The sequence below is a fragment of the Poecilia reticulata genome, chromosome 14 (assembly GCF_904066995.2).
Source record: "Poecilia reticulata chromosome 14, P_reticulata-male-v2, whole genome shotgun sequence".
In the NCBI taxonomy this organism is placed as follows: domain Eukaryota; kingdom Metazoa; phylum Chordata; class Actinopteri; order Cyprinodontiformes; family Poeciliidae; genus Poecilia; species Poecilia reticulata.
The window spans coordinates 20,889,828-20,911,553 of NC_088843.1; the positions used below are offsets into that span (position 1 = coordinate 20,889,828).

Sequence of the window (21,726 nt, forward strand, 5' to 3'; positions counted from 1 at the left end):
CCTGTTCTTCCTCCTCTTCTGGTCACATGATCTGATTCTGCAATCACATCATCAAACAGTTCTCAAAGCTCATAAGCGACTCCATAAAAAAACGTTTGTGAGGTTTTAACTCTGAGAAACCGACGAGTTCAGGTTTGGATCAGACAGGACCAGAAGTTCATCTGTGACGACCTGGAGTGACCTGGAGTGAGTAGAGTCCAGATATGTTGAGAGATCATGGCTGAATTATCTGGTTATTCGATATGAATTAGTTAAAATCATTTTGCTGATCAGCCCAAAACTGAAAAAATAGATAATAATAATAATGATTTGAATTACAAATAGTTAAAATAATCCTGATTCTTGTTTTCCTTTATAATTTATTATATTGAAGAGTGATGAAATCTGAATATGATTCTCATGTCTCTATGAATCTGAGATGATTGTAAACATTATGAGAATGAAGATGAACTCAGGAAAGACAGACAGGGGCGGGGCAACAGGGTCCAGGGGCGTGGTCAGATCCAGCATCAAGGAGGAAAGTCCGGTCAGTGTCCCAAATTCTCCACTTCCTTCTTTGACTCCGCCCATTTTGGGTCCTATTTTCACCCTTACACCAAACCCACATTCATGCGAACTTTGGTGAAATGTATTACCCACAATTAATTGCTGCATGTGAATTTTGGAGTCAAAAGGCGAAATTATGACAATGTTTTTTTTTTTGGTTTTTTGTCTTTATAGAAAATTAATTCTAAAAAAATAGTAAGGCACACATTAGTAATTAAACAGAGATTTGATAAACTGACCAGAAAGAGAAGAAATAAAATGAATAGTCAACTGAGGAAAGTAAAACAAAATGTAATGAATGCAAAAGAAATTTCAAATCTTAAGGATATTAACATTTTGGGACAAAAATTGGGCTTTTGTGATGTTGATGGAGGTGATTTTTAGAAAGCAGTATTTGTGAATAAAAACTTAGCCAGAGGATTAAATCGTTTATATCATAATTTAATTCTACATCCCTGTTGGAAAGCTGAATTTTGTTATAAGATGTAATAGATTTCTTTCACTTCTGAAAATCTTTAACATTTATGAAGTTGCTAAGGAAAAGAAGTTTATCTCAAAACCTCAGTCATAGAATTGATATTACAGGGAATACTTCATGCATAATTATGAAATTAATAGTTATTTTTCGATAGTACCGCGATTCATATTTGTACCCCACTCACAGCAATAACACGGATGAGAGAGAGATGGTGTGCGCTGAGCTCTGACATTTTTGATAAATGGATGAAAATGAATGGCTGAGAGCCTGAGTTTTCCTTGCGACACCAGTTCACTCTGAAGAATCTTGACATAAAACCGTAAAACTTTAGAGAAATTTTGAAAACATTTTACGGCAGCAGACATTCTGTGCGATGTCATGACCGACTTTCATACCAACAGAGCGATATTTGTGGGCGTGAGAGCGAGTTAAAAAGTCAGAGGTCCACCCTAAAACACACTCTAAATTTCTAAATTTGCTCGTTTTTAGCTTATTACGTCGCCATTTTTACTCGAAAACCCAATTAAAGTAATAGCCCGGATGCCGAGATCGAGCTGCACGTTTATTTGAAATAAATAAATGAACGAAGGAATTTATAAATAAATAAATAAATAAATAAATAAATAAATAAATAAATAAATAAATAAATAAATTAATTAATTAATTAATTAATGAAGCTACATTCTATTGACGGTAGAACAACAGGTGCCTTCCATGCATTGCTATGGCAAGCACCAAATATGTTTCATTATACTACAATAAATAATTATATAAGTGCTGTTTTTATCATTTCTGTCCGTTTTGCTCCAAAATCCAAAGATTTTGTGGAGCTGAAGACAAGTTATCCGTGGTTTTATCGAGTCGCAGATGGCAGCAGAACCTGGCAGACAGTAGAAACTGCCAGTAGCTGGACGCAGCCTAGGCCGGCTGTAACAGCGCACACCTCCAGATTGTCCGTGTGAGCACCGACCGCATGCCGTCAGGAAGACACGTTCGCGTTATCGCTGCACAGTAATCCACCTCCATATCGCTGCAGCGTTAGCAGCACCAGATCCACAATGTTCAAGTCCTGAGATTCAGGACCAAACTGCAGCCGTTTCCAAAACACACCTCAAAAATACGCAACACAGAAACGACGACGACGATGATGATGCGCTGATTTCAGAAAACAACTATGGCAACACTTTATTTGAAGGGGTGTGCATAAGACTGACGCGACATTCATGAACATGGAGTGTTTATGACTGTGGTCATTTAGTGTCATTCTGTAAATAACTTTTAATGCAACTTTTAGTGCATCACATTAAACGTGTTATTTACAGAATGACACCTCATGACAACAGGTGTAAACATTCATGAAGACTTCATCATGTTATTTATGACAGTGTCGTGTCTTATGCACAGTGCTCACCCTTTCAAATAAAGTGTTCCATCCTTCACCATTTTAGTTTGAGGAACATCCATCCATTTTCTTACACCTTTGTCCCTGTTAAGGGTCTGCAGGGGTGCTGGTGCCAATCTTCAACGAGACGTTTTGGACTAGAGGCAGGGTCACCCTGGACCTTTTCGCCAGTGCATCGCAGGTTTGAGGAACATAAATGTTATTTATGCTATAATAACTGGCAGAATAAAAATAGTTTCCATCATTCACTGAAGCTTAAATAGATTCTAATGAGACAACCAGCAGATTATGACTCCTCACATTCAACACAACCCAGTGTGTTATCCTTGGAGGTCATTTTAGTATTTTAATAAAAACTAAATGTTAATCTTTAGGCTGAATGAGAACCAGAACCAGAACACAGCTACAGTGAAACGGGCAATTCAGGTTGTGGTGTTGGCACCTGATACGTTTAGAAACCAGAAGCAGCTGCAGACAGAAACCCTTAAACACGGAAAAATCTGAACCTGGTTCTGATTCAGCCAAAGGGACATTCCACCTGATTACCCAAAAACCGCAGTAGTTTAATCTAGATTAGAAACTAGATTATTGTGCTGTTACTGTGGAATAATCTAGTGCAGGTCTGAAATTAGTTCTTCAATCAGAGCAGTTTAGAGATGATGGGGGTGAAATTAGCTTTAATCAGAACCAGATTCTTCAGACGGTTCCGCATTAAAGGCTCAATTTCAAAGCTAGCCTGATGTTTGCAAGATAACTGGTTTATGCTAACAGGTTTCCATCATTTAACATGAACTGCTAAAGACTCTGGTGCTAAATAAATACTTCACATTTTAATCGTCATTTAGTTCTGAAAACCAGAAACTGATAAAGATTTGCCTCCAAGAACTCCTGAACTCACCTGAAGGAAGCAGACATGCTACAGAAAACTAGCAGCAGCATGACCCCGCGACCCCACAGGGATGGGACAGAAGGTGGATCATGTCTGCTGAATGAGACTGAGAAGCTGTTGGATATATTTTTATTGAAGCGTTTAGTCCTGACTCAGTCCTGACCCACGTCAGAACCGGGTCAGGAGCAGGTAAGCTGAGTAGAGCTACATGGCGGGTATGACTGCGGATAAATCGGAGCTAGAGCTGCTTCTCTCTTCGCATTAGCAGGAAACATGGCGGCTCCGCTGTCTCTGATTGGTCCAGCTGCATCAGGGCGGGGCCAACGCAGGAAGGGACATCTTCACAGGCAGCTCTCCTCTTCCTCAGCAGGAGTTTCTGGTGGTGATGTCATTTCCTGTGACTCCAAGATGGCGGCCGGGTCTGACAGCAGAGGGCTGAAGGGAAAAAAAAGACAGTCATCGCCAAGGAAACGCTACTGAGAAGACATGTGACATGCTCTACAGCTTCTTGCAGGAGTTTCACAATAAAAGCATGGAAGGAAAAGGCCATCTGGACCCAGAACCAGAACCAGCTCTGACAGGTTCTACTGAAGTTAAAAAAAAAAGTCTCTCGGGTGTGCTGTGGTGGCGCAGGGGTTAAGCACAACCCATGTTTGGAGGCCTTAGTCCTCGACGCGGCTGTTGCAGGTTCAATTCCCGGCCTGGCGACCTTTGCCATACGTCTTTCCCCCCTCTCTCATTACCGACTTTCCTGTCAATTAACTATCAAATAAAGGACACTAGAGCCAATAAAACCTTTAAAAATGTCTCTCCAGAACCAAGATGGCAGCAGAGATACCTCTGACATCACTTCGTGCTAGCTGGGCCAGAACGCCCGATTTACAGAAAGACTCTTCACGTGTACCTGACTGCGTCCAGCGCAGTGCTGCTGCTGGTTTCCATGGTGACAACAGGCAGGATGTAAGTATTATGGGTGGGGCCCGAGTCCTCTGGTTCAGCCTCCAGCAGGTGCTCCTTCACGTCAGAGGAAGGACTTTCTGTGAAGTGAAAGCCGAGTTCAGCTTCCTGGAAGCGTGCGGTGCAGTGGGAGGAGTTTCTGTCCTTCTGGACGTCCGTCTCTGTCTCCGTCTCGGTCGTCCGGGACAGGCTGCGTCTGGACTGCAGGACGGCCGGACCATCTCCTCTCAGGAAGTCTTCAGTCAGCTGGGTGTACCGCTGAGGACCCAACACACAGAGGAGTGACGACCTCACACCTGACTCAGACTGCTCATCCACATCAGCTCACCTGTCGGTAGTCAGCAGGCAACATGTTGCCCACGACAACAACCAATGATGAAAAAGATGGTCTGGAGAGAGGATCTTCATCCCAGCACTGTTTCATCACAGCATACCTGGAACCAGAAGACGTATTGAGGCTTATTGATGCGTGCTGAGGCGTGTGGAGACGTGTTGAGTATTGAGGCGGGTTAAGACAGGTTAATGAGTGTTAAGACATGTCATCGTACATGTCAGATGTAACGTGTTCTGGTCGGTCCATTCTGTGTCCTCTCTTCAGAGCAGAACTAAACTGTCGGGTTGTAAGGAGATCAGGATACGGGGTGCAGCCTGCCACACAATACACCACCTCATGTAAACTGGTTACACTGGTTATACTGCGGTCTGTGTACTGGTCAGTCTGAGTTACCCAGAGAGAAGATCTCCCACAGCAGGACTCCGTAGGACCACACATCGCTCTCAGAGCTGTAGATGTTCTGGAAGATGCTCTCTGGAGACATCCACCTCAGCGGCAGGAAGCTCTGAAACCAAACAGGCACAGGACACCTGAGCTACCTGGTTGATGATGTAATCAATCAGGGACCAATGTCTTGTGTGGGACTGACGTTTCTCCTGATGATGTAATCTTCGTCCTTCTGAAGGTCTCTGGCCAAACCAAAATCACAGATCTTCAGCAGCTTCCCCTCACAGACCAGGACGTTCCTGGCTGCCAGGTCTCTGTGGACACACTGAGGGACACACAACATGTGAACATGGCAATAAAACGGTTCTAGAGACACATGTGGACCAGGCGGTAAAACGGTTCTAGAGACATCTGGGCTCAAATTTCCCAGGTGGGACTATGAAGGGTCTTTGCTGCTTCTCCAAACCGTTTCATCCCAGTTCTTGAACAGAACACTTTCAGATGAAGTGAACTTTGACCTCCGAATTACTCAGATAGAGAAAGACTCTCTCTGGCAGACCAAGAGCCACAATCTGCTCATGTCTGACAGAAGGAAACTTCTCCAAGGTGTTGACCAAAGAGCTGAACGTCTCAGAAGGAACAAGAACAGAGGAAGAATCATCTGACCAGCAGTACTTGCTTTGAAAGCAGCTTATCAGTAATCAGGGGTAACTGGGCTAAAGGCTCTAGTGGCACCAGAACCGGACTGTTGGTCCAAACGTGAAGAATTTGCTGAAACGTGTCTGGAGAAGGTCAGGAGGTCCATCAGGATCAGGGGTAGGGTTACAGACTATCCTGGGATAATTCCCTGGGTTATGTTGTGGTTGGTCAGACTGTAGCAAACATCCATCATTGTTAAGGACTCCAGCTGATCTTCTCTGGTTTTCATTTAAAGCTGAACAGATTCTTTTAAGCCTTGTTTTTGATCTGGAGTTGCTTCGTCAAGTTGGTGTGACATTAAAAAGGCAAATTCAGCCGAGTCAAACTGAGCAGATGGGTTGATCAAGCAGGATGGAGGACAGTCTGGTTGCCGAAAGCAAAATGGCGGTGGTCGTACCTTCCTGGAGGACAGGAAATCCATGGCCTGAGCGATCTGGAAGGAGAAACTGAACAGGTCTTCCAGGGTGAGGACGGGAGAGTCGCTAAGGAGGAGCGATGGCGCCTTCTGGTGGTCTGAAAGAGAACAGCAGTGGTGATCATCAGTTCATCTTGTTCCTGTTTGCGTTTACCTGATCACATGACATCACCTGTGGGGGCGAGGCCTGTCCCCTGGTCGGTGTCTCTCAGTTCCTTCAGAGGGACATAACGTCCCCGCCCGTCTTGGTTCATGTCCATGTAGCCGCCGTCGCTGTTACTGTGGGCGAGAGACACTGAGCAATCACTGGGAGAGAGAGGTCAGAGGTCAGAGGGTTGGCTCACCTCCTGCTGGGCATGTCCACCTGTCCAAATGTGTCTTTGTTCCTCTGCAGGTAGCTCAACAGGTTGCCATGACGACAGAACTCAGTGATCAGGTAAACTGGACCTGAAACATGGAACCGGACTTTATTCTGACGGACAAATTCTGGATGAGGTCTGAGCACACCTGGACAGAACCAAGTAGACCCGGCCGAACATCTGGCTGAGGAGCAGTTCTGATGGTAAACCAGGATCTGGTTTTCAGGCCCCGCCCACTCCAGGTTATTTCCAGTATAATCTCTGATTTCTTTCCTCCCAGGCTGATCAGACGATCACAGAGTTCATCTCTTCTTTATCTTTTTTTCAGCTGCATTGACCAAAGAAGCTAAATGTGGCTGCATGTGCTATTTTTCCTGATGTGTCATTTCTTTGCCATGTCTGTCTAGTTTATCCAAAGAAACTCCCATCTTATAAATTATGGAGTACTTATACTTACGTAGCAACCCAGCACAGAAGCATCTATCTTAAATGCTTTATAAACTGTGGAGCATTTAGACACTCAACCAAGAATAGGAATAAAACCTATTAGAACAAAAAGATCCAGAGGATTTCATTCAACCCAGAGCAGGAATTAGAACAAAATTAGAACCCAGAGAAACGACTCATTATCTTAGATCCACATTCACGACCATCTACTATATAGAATCAAGCATGGAGAACCAATACTTAGTTTTATCAGATCAAGTCAAGAATCCAAATAAACCCCGACTGGTTTATAAATTCTTATTCTTATTAAACATGGGGAACCAATATGTAGCTTTTGTAAACTTGTTATACTTTTGTTTTTCTTTAGTTATTTTGTTTATATTTTCTCTAATTCTTGTAAAGCACTTTGAATTGCCTTGTTGCTGAAAATGTGCTATATAAATAAAATTATCTTACTTTTCCTAACCAATCACACGGCTGCGTTGGAATGGAAATTTTTGCCTATAATCCAGTTTCACTCTGGGATTTGGGCCCATTTTTCCTGTAACATCTTTATTCTGGATTACATCTGGATTAGCTGTTTTCAGAGCAGAATGCGAAACCAGAAGTGGATCTCCTGAGGTGTGCACTGTGTACCTGGGCTGGTGCAGGCTCCCAGCAGGTTGACAACGTTCAGATGAGGACCCAGGTAACCCAGAACCTTTAACTCGGACATCAGAGACTGGGCCGCATCCCTCTTGGCTGCAAAACCACAACCACAGGTTGAGACGCAGCTTTGACTCAGACATTCAGAGGGGGAGGACCTTACACTTCATGATCTTCACTGCAGCTTTTGTTGGTGTGTCAGAGCCAGTCAGACCAGAAACTGTTGCCTCTACAACCCGTCCAAATGGACCAGAACCCAGGACCTGACCTGCAGACAGACAGACACTAGTCTGACCTGACGGGGCATTTGTGGGTGAACTGAATGCAGAGTTTCTGCCAGGCAGAACCTGCAGGTGCTGGTGCTATGTACCGAGTGCCACCTGGTCTCTGGGGATCTCCCAGGCGGAGCTGTAGGGCAGGTCTTCAGGGTCCACGTAGGAACACGGTTGTCCGTCAGAACCTCCAGACTCCATCAGCTTCCAGCGAGCTTCATAGTGAGGCTTCTGCAGACATGAAGAGACCAGACTCCAGATCCTTTGGGCCGTAGCAGAGGTTTGGTAAATACTCAACTTGATGATCTTACTGACGTTTCTCCAGAGAGCAATGAGGATGATGAAGAAGATCACGCCTATGATGACCAGAACCAGAACCGTCACCAAGACGACCACCTGGGACAGAAGGGCTGGAAGATGAAGGACAGAGTCTTACACGGAGCCTCAACGGGAACATCAGTGTCTTCTCCAAGACTTCTCAAACCTCAACCAAACATCCCTGATCTGCTCTTGATAGGGATTTTTTGGTATTATCATTTTGTTGTTACTTTCAGTCTAAATGTTAGTCAGTTTAAAGTGTTCTCCTCTTTAAACTGTATGTGTGAACTGATCTAGAAGTCACAGCTGCCTGTTATCTTCATGTGAAACAGTTTGACCGAGATTTGAACCGGGCTCAGATCATGGGACAGATGTTAAATTGTTTTACGACCTTTGCTGTGTTTAGGTAAAATGTTTTACGACCTCAGCTGTTTCCCTGTTGTCTTATCTTGCCTATCCTCCCTCTTTGAAGTTTGAAAATAAAAGACAAGCTCTACCCAAAGATTTTCAGAACGCTCTATGAACGGCTCGGAGGAGCAATTGATAGAGTCTTCTCCTTTGCAAAGTTTGTCATGAAATTCATATACGTTGTCTGTGGTTCTTTTATGTAGGTTCTAGGAAAATACCTATCATTTTGGTGCCGAAACCCGGGATCTCTCATACCGACCGCTGTCAGGCAGAGGAAGACGCGCTGAATCCATGCATGGCCAGAGTCAATTGGACCTGGAAAGAAAGACCCAGGAAGTAGAATTCTTCGCTGGGCCAGCGACGTAGGTCCGACTTTGTCTGCCAACGGCGGAATGACGAGATCCGACTGGACAACCCGAAAACTACAGAAACGTAGGTGAATTTTAAAATGGCTATTTTAGTGGTTTGAGTTCCCTTGTATGATGTCGCTCTGCTAAAACTCTGTGGTTTGAGAATCCTTGTATGATGTCGCTCTGCTAAAACTCTGTGGTTTGAGAATCCTTGTATGATGTCGCTCTGCTAAAACTCTGAGGTCTGAGAATCCTTGTATGATGTCGCTCTGCTAAAACTCTGTTCGAGGAGACCCCATAAGGGCAAGTCCTCAGGCGGATAGGAAGCTTGTCATTGCTGTGTGGTTTTGATTTTTTGATGGGTAAAACATGACTGGTGCTGAGTTTTCTGACAAGGCAAAAACAGATAATGTTGCGCTAAATCGTAGAGTCATTACTGTGCTTATATTGCTGGTTTGCTACTGCTGCTTTGTGTGTGTGAGAGTGATTGGAGGTTTAAATACCGCTCTGTATTTTACCTCATATAAAACAGTGGATTTAAAGCAGCAAACCTCTTGTGGATGCAATAGGCAAGATTCTCCCACTCGAAAGAGTCGAAGCGGGGAATACCACAACAAGGTATTTTAATTGCTGGCCCACTGAAAAGAGCTCCAGTTCATAGGACTCCCTAGGAGTCAACGAACCTGGACCAAATTTAAATAAATTCAAATAAATAATATTTTTAAGCTGAAATTGCAAGTGTTTTAAATAGGGGAAATTATACAGGGAAAGCAATGAATAACAATATTTTAGCTCCAATTCTATACCCTCCAGGAGTTAACCCTGCTCTCTCTGGTAATTTCAAAGCACAATGGGACCCGTTATGTGAGAGAATTAGAACAACTTTCCGCAAAAGGGCAAATTACAGTCGTCTGTCAGGAATTAAACAAAAAGTTGGAGAAGAGGTGGATGACTTTCGGTTTAGATTTGAAAAAGAATTCAAAGTTCATAGTGGGATCACGTCAAATGACGACCCAAACAGTGCCTATCAACAACAACTGAAAAATGCTTTATTGTTAAGTTTCCTGCCAGAAATTGGAAACTGGGTAAGGAAACATTTAGTTGAAGTAGAGACTGCCTCGGTTCCACAACTGATGACATGGGCACGTCATGCAGAAAGAGTAGTCAAAAAACCAAAAACAGGGTCAGATGTTTTTCATATGGAGGATTTTGGAGAAATAGAAACCTCTGCCTTTTTCCGTGGGCCCTCGAGAGGCCGAGGGAGGAACAAAGGCAGGAGAGGCCACCCTGAGCAGCGACCCATAAGTCACACCACACAAGACAAAGATGTCTGCTGGCGTTGTGGCGAGTTAAACCATTGGGCAAAATATTGCAAAGCAAAGAACGTAAAGGACTATAGAAGTAGCAGATGGGAAAAAAAAAAAGAAAAAAAAAATGGAATTAGGACTTTCCTAAAAGAGGACAAGTCGAAAGCTAAAACTAAATAATAAAATTCTCCTCAGAGAACTATGTTTAAAGATTATAAAACAAACTTGGTGAAACGATCCTTGGCTTCTAGCTGGAGGGGTCAGCGGTCAGAGTAAGGTACCGACCTGGACATTGTCCAGCCTCGTAACTCTTAGGCCTTGAGAGGAGGGCTGCCCGCTGACTTCACAGTCTGCAGCACTGAGATCAACAAATTTAGAGAAATCCATTGTTCTCTGGTGAGACGTGTCTTAGATGAAGTTAACTTAAACGTACATTCTACATTTTACAAGTTAATGGTGAACATGATGAAAGAGACTACAGCTTTTAACATGTTTCATGTTTATATGTGTTTGAATAAGAAAATGGTTTATGACTTCTTAAAAAGTTGGATAATAAGTGGCTAAAAACTATACGATGAAAAGAAATGCGAGAAAGTTATAATTGACTCTTATTTGCTTCTTTCCTTTTCCTCTGTCTGAGCCTCGCTGCGCTGCGTCTGACCTCTGACCTCAGCTCAGATCTGTCCTGCCAATCAGATGACTCCCTCCTTTATCACCAGCTAGTTGATAAAGAAGCGAAAAAGGACAGGACGATTTCTACCAACTGGACACTGAAGGCAATAAAGTGTCCACTGGTCCTAATTCCTTGACATCTGGGAACTGCCATGCAGCAAAACTACTGTATGGAGTCCTGCTAGACGTTTGGAAAAAGAAAGCAAACTGAACTGTTTGCCGCTTGTTTCATTGGTGGACAAAGGGACGGTCTGGACAACTTATAAATAATCCAACACCGGCAAGTTGGACTGACAGGGAGCAGGAGAAGAGACAGAGGGGGGACCAGCTGCAGCGACGCCAGCAGCAGGAGCCGGAAGCGAGAAGTGAGACAGGAGAAATGCGAGATAAGTTATACACACACACTGCTGTGATACACACACTGCTACTGTAATGAGGACTTGCTTGCTTACTTACTAGCAGGAAGGAATTATCTATTTAGAAAAAGAACATTTTGAAGGTTTTAAGGTACAATGTTAGATAAAAATCTTTCATTTTGTACCCATTAACTCAGTCCTTAACAGAAGGACCAGTGATCCTCTTAGGGCCCACGAGCCATAGATTGGGAAACTGTGAAGGAAAAAACTGTAATGGTTAAAAGTTAAGAAAGAAAAAAAAAAAAACTGAGTGTGATACGGCTAAATTACACCAACTAAAATTATTAGATTCAAAACTAATAATGATTTGCAAATGTTTTATTTTCTTTGAAATAAATATACAAGTTTGGAACTAAATTAAACATATCTAAGTGTTGAAATTAATTGATATTGCAGTGTTGAAATACTATGAAGTATTTCTTTGCATTTAACTGAAACACTTAACTTAGAGTTTAATTATATAAAGAATCTATAAATTGATTGGGATTGTGTTTGTGTGTTTTATATTGGGATGAATGACAATTGTTTTGAGAAGAGAGAAATTTTACTGCTAAATTGAGTAACGGATAAAATTATTGACCATTTAATTTTTTATAAAAAACTTACATTGTTACCTTGTCTGAAATGCGAGGTTAAGTGAAAGTCTGAGACTTTAAGCAACCTTGTAAACAGCTACTAAAAACTGATGATTGTGATTAAAAGCAACATTTTCTAGATTTCAGTCTAGAACATTTTAATCCAGATTTGATTGATAGTCAATAAGTTCAAATAGAAAAATCTTGAATTAGAGGATATAAGATTTGTTTTAGGTTAAAGGTGAACATTTTTATTTTGGAGAAATAATATAAAGATGTTGAAAGCTACTGAATTACAAGAAAAATCAAATATAACTGAAAGGTAAACCTGTACTTAAGAATACTTGTTTGCTAAAGGATCTTCTACAAGCAATAAACCTGAGAGTTCACCTGAATTAACCATTATTCCTCCCAAAGACCAATTTGAAGCTGAAATGATTGTAACACATGGGCAATGCCATGTGTAAAAAGGGGGGAAAGGGAAAATGGTGAGGTAATACTATATAACTACTAAATTCTTACATAAAATTTTTTTTGTTATGAACTTTTGAATTAACAAATACTGTTAGATGATGATTTATGCTTTTTCTAAAAGAGTTGAAGTAGTTCCAGCAAAGCCTGCTTTTGAAATAATTTATGGGAGAGCATACATATTGCCTCTGTTTGCTCCAGACTTACAGAAAGCTGATGAAGAACAAACTTTGGTAGATTATATGATCAGGATCCTGAAACAGAAAGAGGTGTTAAATGCAAATTTACTGCCGTCTGACTGTTCTCCTCTACAGGAAATAAATAAAACCACCCCCATCCAGCCAGGAAACTGGGTCTACATAAAGGTCATAAAAGAACCCTTCCAGGTGCTGATGACCACACCAACAGTCGTAAAGACCCAGCTGGATACATCTAAGTCACTGCAAGCTGCAGGGAGTGGTGAACCCCTAAGTAGGCGGAGGGAGGAAGACCGGACTTCAAAGGGGGGCTATTTTTTAGGGTAGCTCGTCTCAAACCCGGTGAAGAAACGCTTAAGATTCCCCCGTCTTTAGTTTGGGGGTTCTGACATCTCTGTGCGCCGAGCAGCAATGGGGACTCCATATGCCAGATGGATCTTCTACTGCGCTGTGACTGCAGCATCAACCTGTGGTGGAAACTAATGAATAGAACCGCGTACGAGGGACATGCTGTGAACTGCTATGTGTGTGCGCAGCTGCCAATCACACACAACTCAGGTCTGCGTGTAGGACACATCACGGATGACAAATAGATGTGTCTCTATGGCCTGAGCACACAACCACGACTCAGCGTCCCCATGCCAAAGGGATGCAAACGGTGGAAAAATGACTATTCTGTTCTACTTCAGATAGGAGATGCCGTGAAGGAACTTTTTGGATCTATGAACTGTTCCTTTAATGCTGACGTATTTCCATTTCCACTAACCGCATGGAAAATACCAGAGACCATTTCTTTAGCAGGAGCTAAACCCGGGTCTCTGAGGAGCTGCATGTTCAACAACGGACATGTTTCTCTTGGGACGTTACCTTGGAACTTGTGTAACAGAGTTTACACCTACTGCGAAACGACACCGGATTACATCGACTGCATTGCCTGCAGGGGTCAAAGGATGACTCCACACTGCAAAGTCTGGAAGGACAACCCAGACTGTGACAACTTGTTTCAGGAGAGGTTTTTCAACATCATGCATAAGACAAAGAGAAGACAGGAGACAACGCTGTGCAGTACCATAGTGCCAGGAGACTATGGTTCATGGGTGATGGCAGACTGGTACTTCCTGTACCTGATTGTACTCATCAGGAAAGGACGACACATTCTGGCTGCCTGCTCCAAGCGTGATGCCTGAGGTCAAACGCTGGGGAGGCCTCACAACAGACACTGGAGTTCCATGGGAATTCAGGATTTGGAACGGCGGAGAAAAATTCATGCAAGGTCTGTTTCCGTGGGTTGGAGTAGGTGAGATTCGGGACCACGTAGAGATAAACAGGTACGGATTACTGCGACTAATCAACATCACATACCAGCTGGCCAATGGCACCGCGAAGGAGCTGACTGAACTGAGAAACATGGTTATGCAAAATCGTGTTGTTCTGGATTTCCTCACTGCCCCTCAGGGAGGGGTCTGCGAAATTATTGGCCCGACGTGCTGCACTTTTGTGCCGGATGAAACAGGAACTGGAGGATCTTAAGAAAAATATGTGGAGAGTGGAAAACGCGGCTCATCCTTTTTTGATTTGTTTTCATGGCTCATGTCTGGTCGATGGTGGACTTTACTGTTGAAGCTCGTGACACCTATTCTGATTGTTTCGGTTCTGTTCTGTCCTTTTAAGGTTTGCATTATTCCATACCTACGAAGTATGATGTTTAAGGCGATTAACACAACTGTTGTCAGCTATCAGCTAGCAAAGGCATCCTATGAGACAAATAGAGAGGACTTGTTTTGAGATTCTGACGATTTTCTGTGCAATGATGATGTTCTGTAATCAATGAACAGATTAATTCATTTGCTGAATGATTCCTACACCAAAAATGTGAAAACAAGTGGTGTTAGGGATGAGAAAACTGCATTTGATTTTTTGCTGTTTCTTTCGTTTGTTTTTGTTTATTTCATTTATTCATTATGTTCATTGTGTAATTTTTATGTTTTGACTAGGACAAAAAATATATATATTTTGCATTTCTTGGTTCTATTTTATTTCTTTTCTTTTCTATGCTTAGCTTTTGACTACGGTTTATACACATGGTAAAATGATAAACAGGGGGGAATGATAGGGATTTTTTGGTATTATCATTTTGTTGTTACTTTCAGTCTAAATGTTAGTCAGTTTAAAGTGTTCTCCTCTTTAAACTGTATGTGTGAACTGACCTAGAAGTCACAGCTGCCTGTTATCTTCATGTGAAACAGTTTGACCGAGATTTGAACCGGGCTCAGATCATGGGACAGATGTTAAATTGTTTTACGACCTTTGCTGTGTTTAGGTAAAATGTTTTACGACCTCAGCTGTTTCCCTGTTGTCTTATCTTGCCTATCCTCCCTCTTTGAAGTTTGAAAATAAAAGACAAGCTCTACCCAAAGATTTTCAGAACGCTCTATGAACGGCTCGGAGGAGCAATTGATAGAGTCTTCTCCTTTGCAAAGTTTGTCATGAAATTCATATACGTTGTCTGTGGTTCTTTTATGTAGGTTCTAGGAAAATACCTATCAGCTCTAGTACACCTTCAGTACACCTGAACCTCCTGCTTAGGTACCTTCCCATGTCTGACCAGCTGCTTTTCAGCTCAGTATCAGGATGAACCTTCTGAGGTTCAGCAGCTGATGGATCCTCAACACCACAGAGGATTCAGCCTGGATCATCCTGCAGCATGGTTCAGGTTGGAGGATTCACCCTGAACCACAGATGTACTTCGGTACTCCAGCAGTACTTACAGGTGCGAAGGACTCGCAGGTCTCGCGCTCGTTCTCCTGCTGCATTCGTAGCTTCACAGCGAACAGCCGACACAGAGTCCAGGGTTTTCAGAGTCAACACACTTTTTACCTGAACAGGTGACACACACGGGTGGTTAGCCATTGGTAAGTCAGCCCCTCCCATATTGTGATGATGATGGTTACCAGTGTACCGCCTCCTTCTATCACTGTGGTGACGTCCTGTTCTAAGGCCCCTAACTGGCTCCTCCAACCGTCACTCAGATTGCTGCACCTGCACCAGGAAAAATCAAAAGGTTACCATGGAAACATGGTCATCATTTCATCTGTGTGTATGAGTGTCTACCTGATCGAACGTGGACAGATGTACCAGGTAACAGATGGAGTTGGTACTCCCTCACTGACACACAGGATGTCTTTCTTATCAACTTCTGACAGAGACAAAATCCTTGGAGGAGCTGGACAAGAACACACTGGCAGGTGAACTCACAGATGGGTAAATATCCCCCAGCTGACCAGTCAGCACATCTCTCTCACCTGTGACCTGTAGGTAGAACATGATCTCCTCTCTGCTGTCCTCATTGGATGCAGTTGCAGTGTAAGTTCCTGTCTGGTCCAACTGCACCTGATGAAGCGTCAGGGTGCTCACATACCTGCAATTAACCAATCATTCCACCAACCAACCAACCACCAACTGGATAAAATGTTTTAGAGTCTAAGGGAGGACCAACACCGTCTGATGAAGGAAGGACTCAGTGACTGTCCCAGCTGAGAACAGTGGACAGTTCAGCTGGATTCTACCTGAGAAGGAGAACTTTGTCACCACAGAGCTGTTCTCACCAGATGTTGATGTGAGAACCCTGAACTTTAAACTCTGTGGTTCCTGACCTCAACCTGCCAGAGGGTTTCCAGTTCCTCTCCACTCAGCGCCAGGTCAGGTTACAGACCCGGATGAGCTGAAGGTGTGGGCCTCCACCTCTCACTGCACTAAACTTATGAACGAATCTTTCCACATACCTGCTACTGGTCAGGTGAGTGGTGTTGATGGAGCTGGTTTCCATGGCGATAGTCTGGTTTAGCCTGGACCAGGTGAAGGTGGGGGTGGGGTGGGCGTCACCCACTACCTTCAGCTCCACGGTGTGGTGGACTACAGACGAGATGTTGGTCTCACCTGAGGGCCACAGGTAGACATAACCTTTGTCTGCAGAGAGGGAGGAGTTACCTGTACCTGTTCATGTGTCTGTGTGTGTGAACCAGGTTTTTATATTCTTATAGGAACCTATTTCTGTCTACAACGTGGGGTTATGGAGACCATTGCTCCTTGTGGGTACATTTTCTTGGTCCCCATGAGGGAAATTGTTGTTTTTGGGTTAGTGGTTAGGTCTGTGATGTTTAGGTGTAGGGTAAAGGATAAGGTAAGGGTTAGACTGTAGAAATTAATGGAAGTCAATGTGAAGTCCCCACAAGTGATGAAAACATGATTGCGTGTGTGTGCTACTGACCCAAAACAGTTATTGTGATGTTTTTCCTCACGGTCCATCTAAACTGCGAGTCCTGGGCTTTACACACATAAACACCTGCAGGAAACAGCCACCATGGTAACAAGCTGTCAACTAAAGCAGCATCATCAGTTGCCATAGCAACCTCTTGGTGTCAAGAGTCTTACTGCAGTGGCGTGTAGGATCTGATAGACCTGCAGAAACACATACCTGAGTCTGACACTGTTGCCTTGGAGATGTTAATGAATGAGCGAATTTCATTGGACAGGATGTCTGTCAGAGGTTCTACTTCCTGTAGAGAAACCATTCAGTTGGTTACTGAACATCACCATTCAGATAAAATGCAAAAAAAAATGGTGCTCTGGTTTTCATCCATGTTTTAACTCTGAAGGCTTCCACGTACTCTAGTGTACTGAGATGCATGCCAGGGTCAGGGGTCCGACCCCCCATACACCCAGAACCTCTGTCATGACAGAGATGCTGTGACTCAGATTCCCTGAGTCCTCGGCTCTGTTCCACCTGCCAGATAACCAGGTTGCCTACAGCCGAGTCCGAGTTGTGACTCAGTGAATCAATTCCTACTGTTACACACCAGATTCAGAAAGCAGAAAGAAAGAAGGATAGTCTTCAAGAGTCATTCTGCTGCTATTCACTCAGTATTGTTGCCATGGCTACCTGTCTGCGGGGAAAGGTCCATGTGAAGAAGGCCATGTCCACGTCTCTGACGGAGCAGTTCATGGTCAGGACCTCCCCCTGCTTCAGGACCTGGCTGGACACTGACAGCTCCATCTCCATCTGCTTCGGTTCTGAGGACAGGCCGGAGACAGAGACAGCTGGTCACTACAGGTGGGTCCAGAATGTTTCGGGTCAGTAAAAGTGTCCTTACCGAGGACAGTGAAGACATAGAAGACCTGGGACTCCTTCTCCTGGTCTCCGTCTGTCGCCACACAGACATGTCCTGCATCATTGAGGCATCCCACGAAACCCAGAGCTGGCACATATCTGACCCCGCCCACTGCAGTTCTGCCGGGTCGTTCGAACAGAGAGACGTTGAGCTTTGGGTCGGACACCACGCAGGGAATGGTACCTTCCTCTGAGTGCTTGTACACCTGAGAGGAACTCTGTGGGACGAACCACTGCTCTGGACCTGAGGAAGGAAACCAACAAATGGACTGAACATTTGGTCTGAATGATCCAACAGAACCTCACGGCTGGATGGAGAAACTTCTCTCACATAGAGATAGCCAGAGCAGGAGAAAATCTGAATAAACTTTGGGTTTGGAGAAGCTTCAGGAAGGTGGACATGTTTCACCAGCTAGCCTGGGGGTCCACCAGCTGCAGCTCCTGCACTATAGGTGAGGTTCAGTCCAAGCTAGACTACGAGTCCGTCTGAGGAACCAAAGGACTATCAGGACAAGAGGGTCCAGATGAAGCAACAGGTTGAAGGACGAGAGGATTCTGTTCCTCTCTCAACATCGGTTCACAGATGAGCTGCTGTGTCCACCAAGACTTCTCCAGAACATCAGAGAGCTGCAACAATGTGCTTCATCAGGGCTTAATAGATCCCCCTCTGACCCGGCGAACCTCCCTCTGACCCCGCGGACCTCCCTCTGACCCGATGGATCTGCTAAAATTCTGCTGGACCCAGAAGACCTACAGTTCTCTGACTGGTCTTCTGGGTTCTCTGGACTCACCAGTAGTTTAAGCCACTGGTTCCACTGGTTCCACTGCATCATGATGAGGCATAAAACAGAAGCCTGCAGGTCCAATCAGAGTGGTTCTGACTGGATCAGGGTTGTTCTGGTCCATGCAGACACTCTGAAACCCCACCAGGTTTCCATGCTCATGCACCTGTTGAGGACAGTTACCTTGTCCAGGTACAAAGACGTCCACCACACGGCTCTGATCAGCAGACGGCTCCTCGCAGGTGTACCTGCCAGAACTCCTCCAGGTGGCGCCAAGGAGCTGCAGGATGCGGCTGGAGCCATCGATCTGTACCAGAACCTCTGGACCTCCGTCAGCGTCCTGAGGCAAGTGCCACTTCACCTCACTCCACCCTGAACACACCTGTGGACAGAAAGTCAGGCGGCACTGCAGAGACACACAGCTGGATCTGCCTAGAGACGGGCAGGTGAAGCTCACCACGGAGAAGTTGGACTGTGATTGAAGGATAACTTCTGGGGAGGAAGGTAGCAGCTCCAGGGCCACGCCACCTTCAGGATGGCTCAGGAACACACCTGGACAGACGGACAGGAAGCTCCGGTTGGTCAGAACCACAATGATGTGACGGAGAAGCCAGACATCCGGTAGAGGGTTCTACAGAACCGACCGTAGAAACCTGGTCCAGTTCCTTGGAACAGATAGAAGGCCTCACCTGGGGGAAGCTTCTTAAACTCACCCAGCAGGAAGTGCAGGAGGTTCAGACTTCCTGTTGTGGCTCTGATGGATGCCGTCATGGCTGCTGGTCCTGATGGACATTTCACAATAAAAGTCTGTTAGAAGCCGAGGCCTGGAGATGAAACTTTCAGACGCCTCCAGCTTCAGCCTGAAAACCTGCAACTGATCAGATTCCATCAATCCTCTGATCAGCTCTGATCTGCCTGGCAGGATCCTCTAATCCAGATTAATCTGGTCATCCCGACTGATCTGAATGTTTATATCAGACCCAGGTTCAGACTCATCTGCCAGGTCATTAACGAGCCTCTTAACGAGTCTATCAGGTTCTGATTCAGTTTTATGAATTGAACTCATCTGCTACTCTGACTCGTCTGCTGGACCGGGACCAGGTCCAGAACCGTTCCATCTCTGTGGTTCTGTTCAGACAGTTTGCTGAACAGAACCACAGGGAAAGGCCTGGTTATGACCCAGATTCTGGTTCTGGCGGGTTTTCTTGGAGGCAGCGTCTGTTAAAGCAGTTGAGCTCCTTCAGACAGACGGGAACAAATCCCTCACTGTGCCGGAGGGCAGCTGTCCAATCAGAGCTCGTCCTGCTGGGGGCTCAGCCAATCACAGCTGGTCCAGGCTGAGGAAAGAATGTGCCTCGACCACAGAAGAAGAAAATAAACAAGAAGGTATTTCCTGTGGCTGCAGCAAGGAGAGAGAGAGCAGCTGCTATGTCCTCGTCCTCAGGTAACTTCTGTCCAGGTAACCTGCAACAGCCAGTCACAGAGCAGTTCTAATGTCACTCTCACCTGGCTGTCAGCGCCCCATGTGACCTGTTGTCTGGCACCTGATTGGTTTAGACTGATGACCTCTGACACCTGTAGACAGAGAAAGAAAGAGTGAGCAGAATCAGAAAAAGAACCAGCAGCTGTCACAGCTCAGGACTCGAGAAAGTGAGCTGAGGTCATTATGATGTCATGATGATGTCATGTGACTGTCTGGGGTCAGCAGCAGATGCTCATGATGTCACAGCGCCAGCAGCCTCCATCTTGGTCTCTGAGCTCACCAAGCCCAGTTGCAGAATCTCCAGAACCTCCTGTCCTAAGTCCGGTTCTGGGTCCAGATCTAAGTCCAGTTACAGTTACAGGTCCAGATGCAGATCTGGGTTCAGCTCCGGTCCCGGTCCGGTCCATGTATTTGGAGCTGTCCATCCATCTTACAACCCTTCAGCCGGTCCTGATGTCATTCTGTCAGAATAGTTTTGCTGGTTCTGGCAGTTTAGGCGGGTTCTTTAGGAACCCGGAGGTTCTGGATGACCGGATCAGAACCGCCGGCTGCTGATCTGGGACCAGATCCTCTGTGGATCAACTTCCTGACCTGAAACAAGTTTCAGAGCAGCCATGGAGGGGATCGGATCAGAACCAGCTGAACTCCACACAGAGACTTTTCCTGCCAGACTGCTCGGGTTTAAAACCCAGAACCTCCAACCAGACCAGCAGAACCTCCAGCTGTACCGACAGAACCTCCAACTGGACCAGCAGAACCTCAGAACTGCAAAATCAGCAAAACTTACAGAAAGAAAAATTAGAAACCTTCAGATGAAACTCCACTCCTCGGTTCTATTGGATCTTCCTCACTGCTCCTCTTCCTCACTGCTACTCTTCAGTCTGACTCTGATCCAGCTGGGCAAGCGAGAAAGAGAGAGGAGGTCTGTTTTCAATTCGCTCGCCCGCCCCGTCTCTCCTCTGACAGGAAGTGGGTCGGGTCTAAACACCAGTTTCTTCTTCTACCCATATGAGGACCTTGTATAGGATTCATTTTAGTAAACGTGTTTATCCGTAACCCAGACATTTTCCCTAAACCACGGGGTCAGCGCAGTAGAACTGGGCTTTGGGCCCCATAATGCCATCGGTCTTCACAAGGATAGAAATATACCAAAAATGGTCTTAACTAGAATAACTAAACCAGAACACACACACACACGCACTTGCACGCACTCACACACTCACACGCTCTCACACACATACACAGAAGTGTGGGAGCTTCAGACTGACTTCAGTTCATGTCAGTAACAAAACTCTAAACTCAGGCTTAACTAAACCAGAACCAGAACCACATGAGAGGTTCTGGTACTGGTTCTAGTCCTGGTTTTGTTCCTGGTCCTGGGTCCTGGTAACGGTCCTGGTACTGGTCCTTGTTTTGGTCCTGGAGTGAAGCAGACTGTGCTGGCATTAAGGAACCAGCAGGGGGCAGCAGATGGCAGAAACACCTCAATGTTTTTTCCATGACTGAACCCTGAGGAAGAGTTTGGTGGAAATGTTTCTGAAATAACTGATCAGAAAATCTGAGTTAGAATTTAAATACATTCTGGCATTTTAAAGACTGAAATATGAAATACTAATAAAGTAAAACTTTTTCAAATAAATCTTTTTCAATATTATAATATTATAAAATGAATAGTTATAGCAGTTATATTAGAGCCTACAGTCGCTGCATCCAGCCCAGAGGACTCCAAAGCTCCACACTCACTGTCTGC

At 44.7% G+C, this 21,726-nt stretch overlaps 2 protein-coding genes across 2 annotated transcripts in view; one reads left to right on the forward strand and one right to left on the reverse strand.

The window, feature by feature from the left end:
• Positions 1-95: 95 nt before the first annotated feature.
• Positions 96-21,726, forward strand: part of LOC103459901 (arf-GAP with Rho-GAP domain, ANK repeat and PH domain-containing protein 1) — a 36,036-nt gene continuing 14,405 nt past the window's right edge. The window contains exons 1-2 of the mRNA XM_081615379.1: positions 96-186; positions 2,519-2,607. The gene's annotated coding sequence lies outside the window, so the exon portion shown is untranslated. The remainder of the gene's footprint in view (positions 187-2,518; positions 2,608-21,726) is intronic.
• On the reverse strand, positions 3,431-20,934 carry LOC103459902 (platelet-derived growth factor receptor beta-like). The gene is made up of 27 exons (XM_008401836.2): positions 20,783-20,934; positions 20,000-20,068; positions 19,207-19,275; positions 18,951-19,045; positions 18,677-18,875; positions 17,695-17,955; positions 17,484-17,614; positions 17,019-17,100; positions 16,812-16,886; positions 16,327-16,510; positions 15,847-15,962; positions 15,656-15,767; positions 15,496-15,583; positions 15,313-15,421; positions 8,146-8,240; positions 7,929-8,061; positions 7,722-7,826; positions 7,550-7,654; positions 6,452-6,554; positions 6,280-6,386; positions 6,090-6,205; positions 5,196-5,318; positions 5,000-5,111; positions 4,821-4,920; positions 4,601-4,706; positions 4,220-4,530; positions 3,431-3,750 (listed from the first exon to the last, which is right to left on the reverse strand). Exons 3-27 carry the CDS (start codon positions 19,262-19,264, stop codon positions 3,657-3,659), a joined length of 3,120 nt encoding a protein of 1,039 aa, XP_008400058.1. The 5' UTR covers positions 19,265-19,275; positions 20,000-20,068; positions 20,783-20,934; the 3' UTR covers positions 3,431-3,656.